Source organism: Pristis pectinata, chromosome 8, assembly GCF_009764475.1.
Source record: "Pristis pectinata isolate sPriPec2 chromosome 8, sPriPec2.1.pri, whole genome shotgun sequence".
In the NCBI taxonomy this organism is placed as follows: Eukaryota; Metazoa; Chordata; class Chondrichthyes; order Rhinopristiformes; family Pristidae; genus Pristis; species Pristis pectinata.
In genome coordinates this window covers 50,260,878-50,273,313 of record NC_067412.1, presented here as the reverse complement: position 1 = coordinate 50,273,313, position 12,436 = coordinate 50,260,878, and the positions used below count along the sequence as shown (strand labels likewise).

The 12,436-nt window shown below is 36.2% G+C and overlaps 1 protein-coding gene across 4 annotated transcripts in view; it reads right to left on the bottom strand.

Annotated features, from left to right (window-relative positions):
• Positions 1-12,436, bottom strand: part of LOC127573523 (sodium- and chloride-dependent neutral and basic amino acid transporter B(0+)-like) — a 75,570-nt gene that overhangs the window by 37,942 nt on the left and 25,192 nt on the right. For all 4 annotated transcript variants that reach the window (XM_052021830.1, XM_052021831.1, XM_052021828.1 and 1 more), the window contains 4 exons: positions 7,438-7,605; positions 5,434-5,572; positions 3,570-3,702; positions 2,779-2,919 (listed from right to left, as the gene is read on the bottom strand). In XM_052021830.1, the coding sequence (XP_051877790.1) occupies positions 2,779-2,919; positions 3,570-3,702; positions 5,434-5,572; positions 7,438-7,591 (567 nt within the window). In that variant the 5' untranslated portion in view covers positions 7,592-7,605. The remainder of the gene's footprint in view (positions 1-2,778; positions 2,920-3,569; positions 3,703-5,433; positions 5,573-7,437; positions 7,606-12,436) is intronic.

The following is a 12,436-nucleotide window of genomic DNA, read 5'->3' as shown; positions in this document are numbered from 1 at the left end:
ATGAACATGCAAACATATGAACTAGGAACAGTCTGCTCCTGCTTTCAATAAAATCATGGTTGATCTAATTATCACCTCAACTCCACATTCCTGCATACTCACTGTAAGCTTTCAGTGCCTTGCTTATCAAGTATCTATCTACCTCTGTACTATAAATATACAAAGAAACTGCTAACATCACTCTTTCAGGAAGAGAGTTCTAAAAATACAACACACTCAAAAATAACATATTCCCTCAATTCAGTCTTAAATGGGTGACATTCTTCCACCAAAGGAGAAAGACTAAGTTAATGTTACAGCTGGATGACTCTACATCAGAAATGGCCAGTTCAGATACAAACAAGAAAGCTGAATTTGTTGAATATACAAAATTATTGAATTCAGTAATGTGCCTAGACGGAAGATGAGGTGCCACTCCTCAAGGTTATATTGGGCTGCTTTGGAACAGTGTAGGAGGTCAAAGACAGAGAATCAGAGCAAGACTAGGATGGAGAATTAAAGTAACAGGCAACTGCAGGCTCTTTAAACATTGTGGACTGAACACTAATGTTCTGCAAAACAGTCACCCAATTTGCATTTGGTTTCTCTAATGTAGAGAAGACGACGTCATGAGTATTGAATGCAGTAGACTAGATTGGAAGAAGTGAAAGTGAATTGTTGCTTCACCTGAAAGGATTGTTTAAGTGCCTGGATGGTGGGAAGGGAAGAGGTAAAAGGAGAGGAGTTGCATCTCCTGTTGTTGCTTAGGAAGATGCTGTGAAAAGAAGAGTGGTTGGTAGAGATAGAAGAGCGAACTAGCAAGTAAAGAAGGAAACTGTTTCTTCAGAATGCTAAAAGGGGAAGGCAGGAAAGAGGTGGTTGGTGTGGAATCTTGTTAAAGGTAGCAGAAATTACAGATGATGAACCATTGAAGGTGTGGAGGCTTATCAGCAGAAGGAGAGAACAGAGGGAATCTATCCTTGTTCTGGCTGGGAGCAGGAGGAGTATCCGCAAGACAGAAAGATTCATTTTTTGGACATTAAGGGAATCGAGGACTATGAGATTAGTGCAGGGAAGTGGCTTTGAAGTAGAAGATCAATCACAATCTTTTGTATAGTAGAGTAGGCACAAGGTGCCAAACAGCCTGTTCCTGCTTCTATCTCATATTATCTCCTTTTGTTCCTATACTCCATTTGATACTGAGTTAAATGAAATTTGAACTTATTGCCCAAATACTGGGACAATTTGGTTGAGTGCCATTTGGTAGTGGCACTCTGGACTGGTTCACTGGTTTCTTTATGCCAATCTAGTCCCTACATTAAGTGAACTTGAGTGACCCTTGACCTTACTCAACCCAGCCCTAACCTCCTGACCACGGTGATTTCATTTTTTATGCCATTGCAATCATGTCAAAGGCCTGCTGACACCCCCATGAGGAAGCATTGTTACAACTTTTACAACATAAATTCACTACAACATAAATACAACTTTTCTTCCAACACTTAGTGTGTACATTATCCAAAATCCCAGAAAATCCAAAATCTTACATGACCTTGGTCCCAAGGGTGCTGGATTTTGCAATTGTGACCTGTTTGCATCAGTCTTAAGAGATTTTTTGCTTTGCTCCATCATCTTGTTAAGTGAGTGACTCCAATAATTACTGTGGATTTCTATTCTGTTTGTGTCAACACCTTTCTATAATTGCAATTGCCCGCAAATACCAGACTAGCTCATGCTCATCTACAGCAGTGTGGCTCCGCTGAGCTCTCCTGGCTACCTGCATTGTGAGACTGGTTCCTTCCTGAGTTCCTTGCCTACACATTGCAACACAGCAAGCAGAAAGTGCCAAGAGGTTGAATGCCAGCACATTTGACCATTTGCTCTATTGATGCACTTACCGTCAAGTCCAGGGAAGGAGCTCAAACCCCTTGAACTGACAGGATGAAAGGCTGATTGTACTTTACATTCTTCCCCTTATCATTATGCAAGGGACAGCTGGCATGCGTAGTAGTGTATCATATATTTGAATACAGTCACTCACACTGAATGACAAGGTAATTGCAGGTACATCATTTACTTTCTTTTATTTTTACCTAATCTTAATATTTTTAATCACTGTCTAGCACTTGACAGTGTCTTAGACCAAATTTATTATTTTTATTCTTTAAATGACTCCTTCAGGGACATCTACACTGTTCAAAAGCCTCTGAGAGAATCAAGCTAGCTGGTCCGGGGCAGAGCCACAGGACTGGCCATCTGAAGCTGGTCGCCACATGCAGACAACTCTACTTCATCAGACAGACATGACAACCAGGCATTATGGGCATTTGGACCTGCAAGGTTGCAAACGTAATACTAGTGACAGGAAAAGTGTGGGGTCAATATGGGCAGCAAGACAGATCGAGCATGATCTAGCTGGATTTTGCATTAAGATCACAAGAGTGAATACTTGACAGCATGATCAGATTGAGTGGTAACAAAGGCTTGCAGGGGTGAATGACCTGCACCTGTTCCTACTTTCTTTCTTTCTATTTCCTATCTGTTATATTACATCCTGGCCATCCTTTCCTATACCATTTCTTTCCATTTACTAAAGCAAGGTGGCAAAGGTCATATTACATGCTCATCTATAAATAACTTGCAATGATTGAAACAATTGTATTTAATGAAAAAAATTAAACACCATTCTGCTTTTAACATGGAAACAGCAAACATAGAGCAAATTAAATAACTGAAATATCCAACAACTTTTTTACCCGAAAAAAAAACACATTAAATCCAATTAATTATTGTGTTTACCTCAGCATCAGCCAGCTTTGAGAAGTCTGATTGGCTTCCAATGTAGAATTCAATCCCTTTATCGGCTCCCTCCAGGGTCAGTCCTCGGATCAGAAGTACGGTCAGAACCACATACGGGAATGTCGCAGTGAAATAAACCACCTGAATATGGAGAGTGGATTTTCTCGAATCGCCAGTGCAACGTTTACTGTTTTAATCCAATCTAAAGCAAAACTTCCAGGACTCTAATTAAAGCAGTGAATGGTGAAAAAGATAGTCGTGGAATAGGCCTAACTCTGAACAACAGGAGAACTGAATTCAAACAGCAATTTTATACTAACCTCTATCTTATTCTGCTATCTGACCTGCATTACCCATTTGAATGAGTATAGAACAAAAGTATGTATATCTTTAACTCATCTCATTTAATTCACACATTTCTCCATCATTCTCACTGCCCAGACAAATCTCACTTCCCCAAAATCAAACCAGGCCCTTAATCTGCCCAATCACTGGGCTAGCAATTGGAAATTCATCCAAAGACCTGTATCAGTGAATATTTGAGTGAGAGGTACATTGCAGAGATTTGGGGAGTTCCTGCTGTTTTTTTTAAACTCAGGGAAAGATCATCAGATCTCACCTGGGCTGGTAGTGCATATGAATGATGGATTTTGCATCCCAAGGAGACAGTTCACTTTGTTATGTGAGAGAAAGCAGCTTACATCATAAGTGATTTATAAATTCAAGTGGAACTTTTACAGGTCTGAATTTTATCACCAGAGTTTGACCCCATTCAGCACCAATAATTTTACCTTTCCTGAAGATTTGATTCCTTTCGATAGGGCGGCCCCAACAATCACCCAAGCCAGAAGCAGGTAGAGAACTAAATGACAGACCACCTCCCCCATCTCATCCATTGAACTTGAACGTTGTAAAACCACTTTACTGAAAAAAAGAAATGACAGCCAAAAATATTTTATATCAGTATGAATTTAGTTACACAGTCACTAATAAATAGTGGTCAGAATTACAAGCATGGACCTGCCAGCTACTAACACCCAGCCCCCACATGCTCAAATTTACCTAAACCGGTTACACAGGACCTATTTAACTGCCTTGAAGCACCCCAATATCCATCAGTAATCCTTGAATGACAGCAGGACCTTCATCACTGCCCTGGAGAAACCCTGGCCTGGAAAATCCCCTTAAAACTTTTGACAGCCAGCAAAGTTTCAAAATGGCTTTGCTGGTTGACTAGTTTGTCTAAGTTTTTAAATATTTCTGCAAATGCCCAGCATCCAGAAGTACTTTAAAAGCTATTATAAGAGAAGAGAGAATGAAAAACAATTAAAATAATTAAAACAATTAAAAAATGAAATCAAATAAAATTTCTAAACATGGTTTTAAGTAATTAACAATATGAAACAAAACACAAACGGGTCTTAGAAAAGAAATGTACCTTTAAGTACCTTTCTTTCTCACAGTCCTATAATACTGATTGAAATCATTGGGTTCCTGTTTACCCTGGCATGGGATTCAAAACTAATTCTCCAACATAAATGCTGGAAAATCTCATGAAAATTGCAGCTGCTCTGGTCCATCAAAGAATACACAGGAACTATTTCTGAGTAAGTTTGGGACTTCCACATTTTACTAAACATGATGACACAGACTTGCCCACTTTTAAGCCGGTAAATGCTGGCAATCATTTTCAGAACAGTGAAAGTTACTGACAAAATCTAACAAACACTATAACAGAACACTTAAAAATGGACTGGAACAACAGCCGAGTACTACAAATAAAAACTGCTGGAAATATTCAGTATCTCCAGCATTATCTGTGGAGAAAGAAACAGAGTTAACATTTCATGTAAATAAGTTCTGATGAAGGGTCACTAACTTGAAACATTACCTCTGTTTCTCTTCCCACAGATGCTGACTGACCTGCTGTGTACCTTAGCAATTTCAGTTTTTATTTCAGAGTTCTGGTATCCGGAGTTTTTGCTTTGTGATTACTGTTTCAAAGTAAATATTCCTCAGGAATTGAGATTAAATGTCACATTCTTTGAATTTCCCCTGCATCTATTGACTAATTGAAAAGGAAACTTTGTTAAAATGTTGATTTGTGATTAGATGCCCTGGAGAACAGATTTGTTAAATTTCCTGATTCTGATTCATTGGCTTACAATGCACCTTACATTGGTTACCAATTTACGTTCTGTGTGTTGTCTGAATCTACATGTCTGTGATGCTGCTGCAAGCAACCTTTTCATTGTACCTGTACCTCATCGTGCTTCTGCATATTGACTTGACGTGAATTCAGTTGCTCCATATTGTTAAACGTGGCACCTGCCTGCCTGGACTGAGCATAATATTGTGTCAATTACAAAACATTGGGGAAGTATTATCAGTTAGAGACAAGTCAAAACGTTTAACATACAGTGATGTACCTCTTGCTTAAAGAACAAGGATATTAAGATGCTCAGTAAATATTATTAATAAATCCTGGAATATTAACAACCAAGTAGCTGTTAACTAATGAAAAGACCTTGGTTGTTATGTTATTTTGAAAAATACTTATTCTGTAATCACATTTAAACCAACCTTTCACTCATTAATTAGGACAATTATAGTATTTTAGGTGAATGATGTCACTCTTTACCAAAGTTTACTTACTCCCAGTACTGCTCAGATGGGCTCTGGTAAGGAACATGGATTTCTGATCCATTTGAACAAGTTTCATTGTTTGAATGTAGCCATGTTGTATTAACAATTTCAAAGTATTTTCCATCCAGAGTGAAATTGCAAAGCGGCTCTGGAAAATGTAAAACATTCTATTCAAGTACATCTTATTAGGAGCAACGTTTTCAATTCAAATGTTAGTCCAGAATATCCAACACACTAACTGGCAGTGACAGTAGAATAGCCAATACTTACTTTCTAATGAGTCATGGGTGCCCAGAAGGACAGAGTCACTCATTGGTGACCCAATCAGTGACTTCCGACTGCCCACTCACTGGCAAAACCAGTGCCAAACTGTGCTATTGGGAGCAGGGATCCCCCCCAGACTTTGTGTTAATGGGGAACCTCCTCTTCCACTGCTGAGATTTGTCAGTGCACCTGGAATGCTAAATAACGGGAGGCACCTTGTTGAGTGAGTCTCCAGAAATGATGAGGATCTTCAGCTCTCGTCCAGCAAACGATGGCTGAGATATTACCCTCTCTCTATAATCAATCCTTTCTATCTTATCTGAGGCTTTCAATTACATTGATAGCTTTATTAATTTCTTTTCACAATGTTTTTGTTGCATACCCTACACTGTAAATTATTTACAAAGCTTGTCCAGCACTATGCAGCATTTACCTTCTAATTGAATGTCCAGACAACTTTGCAAAAATATACCAAATCAGGTAGTGGGAGTAGCAGAACTGGCCTAAAACAATTGTTTAATTTGAATATTCCCATGTTTGTTTAGGTGCCCATCTCCCCTTGGTGCCTCTACATTGCAGTTTCTCAATATTTCAATCTTTATGTTACTCTGTCTCATGGGGATTTGGCATTCGGGAATCAGAGGCATAAACATGGGCAAACTTTCTCTGTTATTGGATTAAAAAGCAGCGAAGCAGTTAATTTAGCATGGTGTGTTTCATCTCATTGCCCTGGAAACATAAATAAGACTTTCAGTTCAGTACACTGATTAGTTTCAAAGTACTGATACCAGGAAATCATCCTGAACATAATGTTAATACTGCATTTTCACTTCATTCTGAAACAACTCCAGCAGTGCCAAAATCCATGAGAATGTATCAGAATATTCCAGAATTATTAGATGCACTTGAAGAATATAAGTAAAAAGAAGAAACAATTGGTTTTAAAAATAACTCTATTTATAAACATAAATTGTATAGATGTTCACATGTATTATTAACTTCCAGTTTGCATATTTTAATATGTCAATTGTTTCAGCCTCTTTCATGTTGTTTCTTTTATTAGTTTCCAAGATCCCAATCAACTAAACTCTTACCTTGATTAACACTGGTTTATTTCTACTCCCACATTACTTATTAATAAAGAGAATTCAGGTGCCAGGAAATGGAAGAATAAGGAGACAATCTGATATGCACAGGGAGATGTAGACAAGAAAAATATCTCGGGATCACAATCTCAGAGCCACAGAGATAGAAGGCAAGAGCCACCAAGGTGAAAGAAAAACAGAAAGATTGAGAAAGAAAGACAAAAGCAATTTATAAAACAGGTAAAGCAGAGAAAAGAAAGATGTGCTTTTTAAAATACTATCTTATCCAAGTGCAACACCATGGGGGATAAATTTACTTTACACATAGCTCTGCTCACTAAAAATCCACCGATTCTGTCTAAAAGGCTCGTGACACACACAAGATTCTTGCACTGTGCTTCTATTCAACTATTCTTCTGTACTTCCAAAATAAAGATAGTTACTGAAACTATTGTCAATAAAAAGTTAGCATGTAAATTTAAAACATTGAGCATGGGGTAAGGGGGCAAGGTATTGGCATGGATTGAAAATTGATTGAGAGATAGGAAACTGAGTAGGAATAAATGTATTATTGAAACATTTATCAACACCTTATCACTCATTCTTTAAAACATATGAATAATTAATATTTGACATCTATATTTTATTCAGAAATTAAGCATACCTTTGGGTATTCTGCTGCAGGTTTCATCTGCACCCCACCAACTGAAGCAGTCTGCCCACGGCAGAGGGGACTGGAAGGAGGCAAACAGGTAGAACAGGCTGTAGCCAATGATGCAGTTGTAGGAAATGGTGCCAAATATTGATGAAAAGACCATACTTATCCCCAGACCTTAAAGTAGATTAAAGAGGGAGACTTTAGTTTAGAACCTATTACTTTGTATTACTTAGAGGCAAATTAATTCATTTGGATTCTGATGGTCAGGCAAAACTATGTTGTTTAGTTGTAATTGATGGAAAATAACTTCTACCTTACGATTTCTAGAATTATGATAATTCAAAACACTGACAGTTTTGCCCTAACTCACAGTACCTGTTAATCCGTCAGCTACAGTGTTCCCAAACCTGTGTTTGCCCCCATTTCAACTGTGCCTCTACTCTGTTCTCATCCTTTTACTTTCCTCCTATCCTCAAATCTCTATATAATCTCCTCCAGTCTTCTATTCCTCAGGGATATCTGCACCCCTCCAGTTCAGGCCTCTTGAGTTCCTTGAACTTAATCAGTCAACAACGGCAATTGGGCTTTTATCTGTCAAGGCCCTAAGTTCTGGAATTCACTCCCCAAAAACTCACTAGCTCCCTGCTTCTCTCTCCTTCTGTAAGAAGTTCCTGAAACCTTAATTTACCCTATCTCCTTGGTTGGTTCAGTGTTGAATTTTATTTAAAAATTATGCACTGAAATATTTTGAGGTGACTACAACATTGTAAGTATTCTGCAAATACTGGTTGGTGCTGCTGTGAAATAATCACACTACATGGACCATTCTGCCACTATATCTTTTTCCAATAGCTCTGCTCTTGATTCCATAAATGGTGCTAAAATTGAGACCATTAAATGACATATAAATAATTGTGAGTTAATCACAGTTTTATCAGACTGCTAAGCAATAACAGAATGCTATTTTTCTTGAATGGTCCATTAGAAAATGCTATCCCTTAACTTCTAATGATATAATTTTAAGTTCCTATCATATTCCAATCCTTAACTCTGTAACCTCCTCCTATTCTACAATGTTCATCTTGTTATCTTCCTTCAACTCCAGCAGATTGCACATTCCCAAACTCCTTTGTCCTGTCATCAGTGACCAACATGCCCATCTTCAAGCAGATCACTTATATTCACTGCCAAGTTTAGACACTGAAAATAGATTTTCTTGGATAAGATACTCCAAGGAGAGGAAAGTAAGGAGCCTGAGTAGACAGATCCTGGTCCACTTTAGGTTGACTGTCTCTCTGCATCTGCTCCAAGTTGTAGTAACTATTTAAACATGAGATGAACAGGACTCAGTTTCCAGGAACAGTGAATGAAATGAGTCAACGATGGATCCAATCAGATTGGATGTGGATCCTGATGGATAACATGTAAGCAGTGGTGACCACAGTACTTAAGTACTTATGAAGGGGAATCCACGAACCACATCAACTGATGTAGGATCCAGGAAGGGAATTTGAGAGAGAGCAGGAAAGAAGAATATGTATTGATGGAGGGGTTGAGCCTAGATAGAACATTATGGGAAATGGAATTCAAAACAATTGCTAATACTGGAAATCTGAAACAAAAACAAAAAGTGCTGGGAATATTCAGCAGGCCAGGCCACATCCGTGGGAAGAGAAACAGACTCAATGTTTCAGGGCAGAGACTCTTCATCAGAACAATTAGGCAAATTGAACTTATCTTTCTTTTCTTTTTCAAACTTTTTATTAGTTTTCAAATTAATACAGATTAGTATATAACATCAATGTTTGTACATGTAATACAAAGAGATCAGGAGAACAATCATGGCCTAGATAATCATAAAGAGCAATAAAATATATTTTAAAAAATCTGAAGATCCCTCGATCTCTCAGTAAATGAATATAATATAAAAGAAAGGAAAGAAAAAGATTTCTTACATATATATAAAAGAAAATAAAGAGAAAAAAAATCCCCAAATCAATAAGAAAAATTATAAACAATAGATCAAACCAAACTAAACAGAAAAATTTCAAAAAGAACAAAAAAAGAAAAAAAAAGACTGGACCGAAATTTCTCAATAGAAACAGAGCAATATTATGTTGTCAACTCCGTTCCTCTAAATTGGAGAATTATTGAAAGGGGATCTATATCATGTGAAAATATTGAATAAATGGACTCCAAATATCTTCAAATTTAAGTGAAGGATCAACAGTACCACTCTTAATTTTTTCCAAGTTTAAACATGATATAGTTTGAGACAACCATTGAGAAGTAGTAAGGGATATTGGATCCTTCCATTTAAGCAAAATGGTTCGTTTGGCTATTAATGTAACAAAAGCAATCATATGGTAAGTGGAAGCAGATAAATGGCCAGAGTCTATCCTTGGTAATCCAAAAATTGCAGTGATAGGATGAGGTTGTAAATCAATATTCAATACAGTTGAGATAATGTTAAAACTGTCTTTCCAATATTTTTCCAAAAGATGACAGGACCAAAACATATGTGTCAAAGAAGCCACATTCGATTTACATTTGTCACATATAGGATTAATATGGTGATAAAAATGGGCTAGCTTATCTTTTGACATATGGGTCCTGTAAACTACCTTAAACAGTATCAAAGAGTGTCTGGCACACATTGAAGATGTATTAACTAAATGAAGAATTTTCTTCCCTGTCTCTGTAGGTAAAGATGTCTGGAGTTCGCTTTCCCATTCATTCTTAATTTTGTCCAGTGATTCTGGATGTATTTTCATAATTAAATCATAGATTATTGCTATCAAGCCCTTCTGATAACGATTAAGACCTAAAATTTTTTCCATAATTTCAATTTTATTTGAGGTCAGAAAAGAAGGTATGGTAAATATTAAAAAATTTCTAATCTGCAAATATCGAAAACAGTGTGATCTAGGCAAATAGTATTTGTTAGACAGTTGTTCAAAAGATGAAAAACAGTTATCAATGAATAAATCACGAAAACATACTATTCCCTTCCTTTTCCATATGGAAAAAGCTGAGTCAACTCTGGATGGATGAAAGAAAAAATTAAATTGAATGGGACTTGACAATCCAAAATTTATACAATCCAAAAAATTTTCGAAACTGAAACCATATTCGTATTTTATGTTTAACAATCGGGTTAATCATATGTTTACTTAATTTGGTAAGTGCAAAAGGGAGTGAAGCTCCTAAAATAGAAACTAATGAAATGTATAGTACTGATTGGTGCTCAAGGTGTACCCATTTGGGGCATTGAATTACATCTGAATCTTGTATCCAAAAAATTAAATATCTGATATTAATTGCCCGATAATATAATCTAAAGTTAGGTAGGGCCATACCACTATCCTTTTTTAGATTTTGTAAATATTTCTTACTTAACCTTGGGTTTTTATTCTGCCAAATATATGAAAGAATTTTAGAATCAATAGTGTCAAAAAAAGATTTCGGGATGAAAGTTGGAATCGCTTGAAATAAATGTAAAAATGTTGGTAAAATATTCATCTTAACCACATTAATTCGGCCTACCAATGATAAAGACAGTGGGGACCATTTAGTAAATAATTGTTTAACGTGGTCAATTAAAGGCAATAGATTAGCTTTAAATAAGTCCTTATGTTCCTTGGTAATTTTAACACCTAAATACATAAAATAGTCAGTTACCCATCTGAAAGGTAATTGCCTGTAAATTGGGGTTTGCATATTTAATGGAAAAAAGTTTGCTCTTATTAAGATTTAATCTATAGCCAGAAAAAACACTAAACTGATCTAGTAGTGATAGTACTGCGGGGATAGATTCCTCCGGATTAGAAATATAAAGTAACAGGTCATCTGCGTAGAGAGATATCTTACGAATCTTCTGTCTGCGAGTAATGCCACATATATTTGAAGAATCCCGAAGTACAATAGCCAAGGGTTCCAAAGCAATATCAAATAATAAAGGGCTTAATGGGCAGCCTTGTCTAGTACCTCAAAAAAGCCTAAACAAAGGAGATCTTTGATTATTAGTAAGTATTGAAGCCATAGGTGTATAATAAATCAGTTTAATCACAGATATAAATTTAGGGCTAAAATTAAATTTTTGAAGTGTACTGAATAGAGATTTCCATTCAACTCTGTCAAACGCCTTTTCAGCATCTAGTGGAACAACACATGCTGGAATTTGGGATGAAGGAGTATGCATAATATTCATTAATGTCCTAATATTAAAATGTAAATAATGATTCTGAATCAATCCTGTCTGGTCTTCAGAGATAATTTGTGGAAGAACCTTTTCCAATCGAAAGGCCAATATTTTGGAAAATATTTTTGAATCTACATTTATTAAAGAAATAGGTCTATAAGATCCACAATCAGTAGGATATTTGTCCTTTTTAAGAATTAAAAAAATAGTTGCTTCATAGAAAGATTGTGGTAGTTTACCTACTGATAGGGCATCTTTAAACATTTTTGCTAACTAGGGAACAAGAATATCAGAAAAAGATTTTAAAAATTCGGCTGTATATCCGTCAGGGCCGGGTGCTTTACCCGAGTTCATTGAAAATATTATTTTCTTTATTTCTTCCTCCAAAATGGGAGCATCTAATGTAGAACGTTCATTTAAAGAAAATTGGGGAATCTTCAGATCTCTTAAAAATTCATGCATTAATGTAGAATCCGCAGGGGATTCTGATTGTTATAAAGAAGAATAAAATTCTTGAAAGGATTTGTTAATTTGAAAATGATCTATCATGTAGGTACCATCTGGTTTACAAATTTTGTTAATCTGACATTTAGATAAACTAGCTTTCAATTGGTTGGCCAATAATTTACCAGATTTGTCACCATGTATATAAAATTGACTTTTGTTTTTAAGTAGTAGATTTTCAAAAGAAGATGTTAATAATAAACTATGTTGCAATTGGAGTTCTGTTCTCTTTTTATAAAGCTCCAGATTAGGAGTAACAGAATTTTTTTTTCGATTTCTTTAATCTTGTCAGCTAATATA